Source organism: Antrostomus carolinensis, unplaced genomic scaffold, assembly GCF_000700745.2.
Source record: "Antrostomus carolinensis isolate BGI_N321 unplaced genomic scaffold, ASM70074v2 scaffold10022, whole genome shotgun sequence".
In the NCBI taxonomy this organism is placed as follows: Eukaryota; Metazoa; Chordata; class Aves; order Caprimulgiformes; family Caprimulgidae; genus Antrostomus; species Antrostomus carolinensis.
This window is the reverse complement of record NW_010298950.1, coordinates 1-4,714: the sequence shown is the minus strand read 5'-3', so window position 1 is coordinate 4,714 and position 4,714 is coordinate 1. Positions and strand designations below refer to the sequence as shown.

General features: G+C 52.2%; 1 protein-coding gene across 1 annotated transcript; it reads right to left on the bottom strand.

Moving 5' to 3' along the window:
* Nucleotides 1-4,021: 4,021 nt before the first annotated feature.
* On the bottom strand, nt 4,022-4,706 carry LOC104520822 (microtubule-associated protein 6 homolog; the record flags this gene model as incomplete). The annotated part of the gene is given in 2 exon segments (XM_029083658.1): nt 4,022-4,062; nt 4,065-4,706. Coding segments are annotated over 2 exon segments (683 nt in total), but the record flags the coding sequence as incomplete, so codon positions are not given.
* Nucleotides 4,707-4,714: the final 8 nt, after the last annotated feature.

Here is a 4,714-nt window from a genome sequence, read left to right as displayed (position 1 = left end):
GCAGGAGAAGAGCTCTGTCCATCCGTCCCAGGAGTTCAGGGGGCAAAATCTCCACCCAAGCACTCAAGTACTGGGGTCACCAAGGCCACCTCTGTTCCCAGTACAGATAAAAACCTCAATGATTCCATCAGATCCTCCTATGGGACACCAGAGAGTTGAACAAGAAAAGACTCCATCTATCAGCAACAGCCCCCAGGTTGGGTCCTGATTCCTGTCTAGATGTCAGGTCAGCCACTTAAACCAAGTTCTGCTTGCTGAAGGATGCCCTGGTCCTTACTTTGTCCCTCAGGGTCCACAAGCCACCATGAGAAACGGAACTGCAGAGAAGAGAAGGGAGATGCAACCTGCCCTTCTAGCACTACTTGGGCAACACATGCTTTGGGGAGGGAAACTGAGGCAAGAAGCACCTCAGTGTTGGAACCTCTGTCATATCAAAGCACACCTGGTCATAGTGGTGGCTTCCATCACCTCAACCCCAGTAGAACAACAGTAAATGATGTCCCAGAGCTGCACCCTGACCCCAACCAGTGTGGGCTGAGGCAGGTCACTCAGCACCTCTGCCTCAGTTTCCCCACAAAGAGGAGCACAGCCCTGCCACAGCTACTCTGGCCTCGTTGAAGGCATCTGGGCTCAAACACTAATGCCAACAAATAATGATTGCATGTCCCAAAGAGGAACGGAGCTGGGGAAGGGTCTGGAGCACAAGTGTGATGAGTTCCCTTGTGGCTGAGGGAACTGGGGGTGTTGAGCCTGGAGAAAAGGAGGCTGAGGGGAGACCTTGTGGCTCTGTGCAAGTCCCTTGGAGGAGGGTGGAGAGAGGTGGGGGTGGGTCTGTTCAACCAAGGACCAAGGGACAGGACAAGAGGAAATGGCCTCAAGTTGTGCCAGGAGAGGTTCAGATTGGATATTAGGAGAAATTTCACCACTGAAAAGTTTACTAAGCATTGGACCAGGGTGCTCAGGGAAGTGGTGGAGTCACCATCCCTGGAGGTATTTAAAAGACATGTAGATGTGGTGCTTGGGAACATGTTTTAATGGTGGACTTGTCAGTGTTAGTTTAATGGCTGGACTCAATCTTAAAGGTCTTTTCCAACCTAAATGATTCTATGATCCATACCTTGGGCTGGAGTAGCCTCCATCCTCCATGGCCATCACCTCTGCTCTGTAGGTCCAGGCAGACCTGGGAGGAGGTCACAGGCACGTGGCCTCTGCAATATTCATTTCTTCTGGGTCTAAAGAGGTTAGAAAAGGGAATTCCTCCCTTTAGCATGGACTTTCCCAATGACCTTGGGCTAGTTGCTTACTCCATCCCATACTCTGTTCCCTCACCTGGAAATAATACTCAGGAGGACAGAGCAGATTTAAAAGCCATGACCTGAGCTCTTTGGTCACACCAAGGAATTGTCTCCCAGCCTTGGAGCATCATGTTACGCTGATTTGCAGAAGAGCTGTAAGGAAATCTCCCCCTGTTCTCTGCTGCTGGGCAGTGTTGACCCATGCATGACCACAGCCAAGGCCATGGAGAACAAATCCTGTGCGAGTCATCCTTGCTCCTTGTTGGCAAAAGGTCACTAGGAGATAATTTTGACTGCTGGGTAGCCTAAAAAGTGGCCCAAATAGTCTCCATCCTTGGAGATGTTTGACACCCACCCAGTAGGGACTCCTGTGAGCAGCAAGGTTCTTGATAGTAATAAGGATTTGGAGAATTTGGCTTTTGAAAAGAACCCAAACAATAAACAACACTTAAAAAGAGGCCTAATTTGAACAGAAAATGAGAACAATTAGCCACAACATCACTTATGCATTAATGAAGAGGCGCTTCTGTTCCAGGGCTGAGCATCAGAGCAAACACTTCTCTTGCAATTTGCTGCAAGGAATTAAAAATATGGAAGTGGGAAAGCAGATGAGGGATTCAAGGGGAAAGAGAAACCCTGAAAGATGAGGAGCAACAGAAGAGGGCTGAAGCCTTCAAGTTCCTCTTGGGTTCAACATTTGAGTTGACCCAAGAGGAACTTGACCCAAGAGGAATTTCGACCTTTGAGTTGACCCAAGAGGAACTTGACCCAAGAGGAATGTCAGTGTTTGAGTTGACCCATCCTCTTTGCTTAGGAAGAAAACCCAGCCCAGTCCACCCTGCTGCCATGGTGGCCAGATGGATTTGTTGGAGCAGACAGGAGAGATGGTACATGGAGGGATGGAAGGGTGAGCGATCTGTATTTAAATACTCAAGTAAATAAGCCTAATTATCCTTTGCATCAGAGGAAGAGAACAACACAACAGCTCCTCAGGTCTAGGAGAGCTTTCTGCTTTAGTTCTGCCATCACTGATGTGGGTCCAGACCTTGGAAGGTGACCAGACAAAAAGCTAAGTTAAAAATCACAGCTGGCCAAAACAAATTAAAGGACAGTGTCACTTCTGGAAAACCCTTTCCCCACAGCCTCCAAAAATCCCTGGCCATTTTCTCAACGTCTCAGCTGACCACCACCATCACATCTGGATGCACCTGAGCCCACAGCATCACTCACAGCCCCAGCAAAAGCCAGAGCTGACACCAAACTACAGTAAAAATCAAAATCTCACTGAACCATCTCCTACCCGGGGACATGGGAAAGATGATGATCTCCAGGTCTGTGCCACACAGTCACCGGTGGGACAGAGGAGTCAGCTTCATTCTAAATCTACATGAATTTAGGACCTGTTTGATGGTAGGTTGTCACCTCTAAACCCTCCCCCCTGGGGAAGAAAATCAATCATTCATGTAACAGCATAGACATCTCGGCGTTCACACGGGTACAGGGAGAAGCAAAAAAACCCAACGATGATGACACTTTGATCACAACAACCCCCCAGCTTTGCTCTCTGCAACCTCCACTCTGGCCTCAGTGGTGGTAGGTTCTGCCAAAGAAAGCTCTGGAAAAGACAATCACAGCAAATCCTCCTTACACACGTACGTGCAGAGCTGTCACCTCATCACTTTTGTTTTACATTCCCAACACATCCGACCTCTTTTCATCCAGAGAGAAATAACAACAACGTCTCGTGGAGAGGAGTTTCATGCTCCGAATCTCAAGCAAGGTCTCTTCTTGGGGTGAAATCAGGGCACCTTTGTTTAGACCAGGGATGGAGGGACGTGACACTCCCACCACCACCACCCCCCCGCTGCCGTGCTGCATTAAACATGGCAGCATCTGAAGGCTGCCCCACCCAAGCGGCCTAGGACACGCGTCACCCGCATCCCTGGGACGCTTTGTCCTGGGGATTCTGCTGGTCTGGGATGATGGGTGGGACCTTCTCATGTGTGGGGTACCCCACTCGTGCGTGGGACCCCCAGGTGATGTTGTCAGGATGTTGGTCCTTTAGGTTTGTTGTATCACGGGTGGGTTTCTGGGGTGTGAGAAAAGGACCAGTGAAGGGGACTTGCACATCTCAAACCTCTCCCTGCCAAAAATCAAGGTGGTGGTGGGTGTCTCTGAATTTTGGGATGTGGTGGGAGGGGGGAGAGGGGGACACACAGGCAAACCCGCTCCAAACCCACCCGGCAAGAAGGATCCATGGGTTCACCACCTGCACAGCACCTTCTGCGCCCCATCAATGACACCCAGAGAGGTGGGGAATTTTAAGGACCCTCCCAGGAGATCAGCAAACCCCCCTGAAATGCTTCAGAGTTGCATTTCTCATTCCCCCCCACCCCCCCCAGGGGAGGATGTCCCTCCAGGGGATGGGAGAGAGGAAACAAGGGATGGGCAAGAAGGGACAGGGGATGGGCAAGTAGGGACAGGGGATGGACGAGAAGAGCCAGGGGGTGGGCAAGAGGGGAGAGAAGATGGGCAAGAAGGGACAGGGGATGGCAAGAGGGGACCAAGGATGGGTGAGAAGGGACCAAGGATGGGTGAGAGGGGACAGGGGATGGGCAAGAGGGGACAGAGGATGGGCAAGTAGGTACTGGAGAAGGTCTGCTGAGAAACCGGTGGGTTGTGGGTCGGGATGGGGTGATGGAAGGAGGTATGTGGGGGGGTCTTACCTATAGGATGAGCTGACCCCCGCCGCCGCCACCTTGCCGCCACCTCCTCCTTGATCTGTCTGTTGAGAGCATCTGCGGCCGCCCTGCCCCTGCCCGCGTCCACCTCCTCCACCTTCTTCTTCCCTTTCTCTCTCCCATCCCCAGCTCGAATCGCTTTGGGATGTTCATCCTCCACCTCGACATCTTCCTCCTTCTTCTCAGAACCAACGAGCACCTTCCGGCGTTTCTCCTGAGCTGGTTTCTCTGGAGAATCACGGTCTAAGGCGAGAACAGGGGATGGTCCAGGTTTGGGGATCCAGGGATGGTCACCCCGCTTGGGGATGGGCCAGGCACGGAAATCCTTCTGGTACTGGGTCTCCTTCTCGAAGGGGGTGTCCGAAGGTTGATATTCGCTTTTGGGTTCTGGTCGTTGAACCTTCCAGGGTTTATAATCGTGTCTCATAACGGAATCAGCTGGAGGAGAAGCGTGAGGGACCGGACCGGGTCGGGGTTCCCGTTCCCCCCCTCCCGCAGCCTCAGCTCCAGGCTGGGTATCGATGGGGGCGGTGGGACGCGGATGGGACGAGGGGGCGGTGGGATGTTCGGTGGCTTCCGAATATTTGGTAAAAACGAGAGGAACGGCGATATCAGCTTTATCCAGCTGGTTCCAGAACCGAGCGATGCAGCAAGCGCGGGTGATGCAGGGCCAGGCCA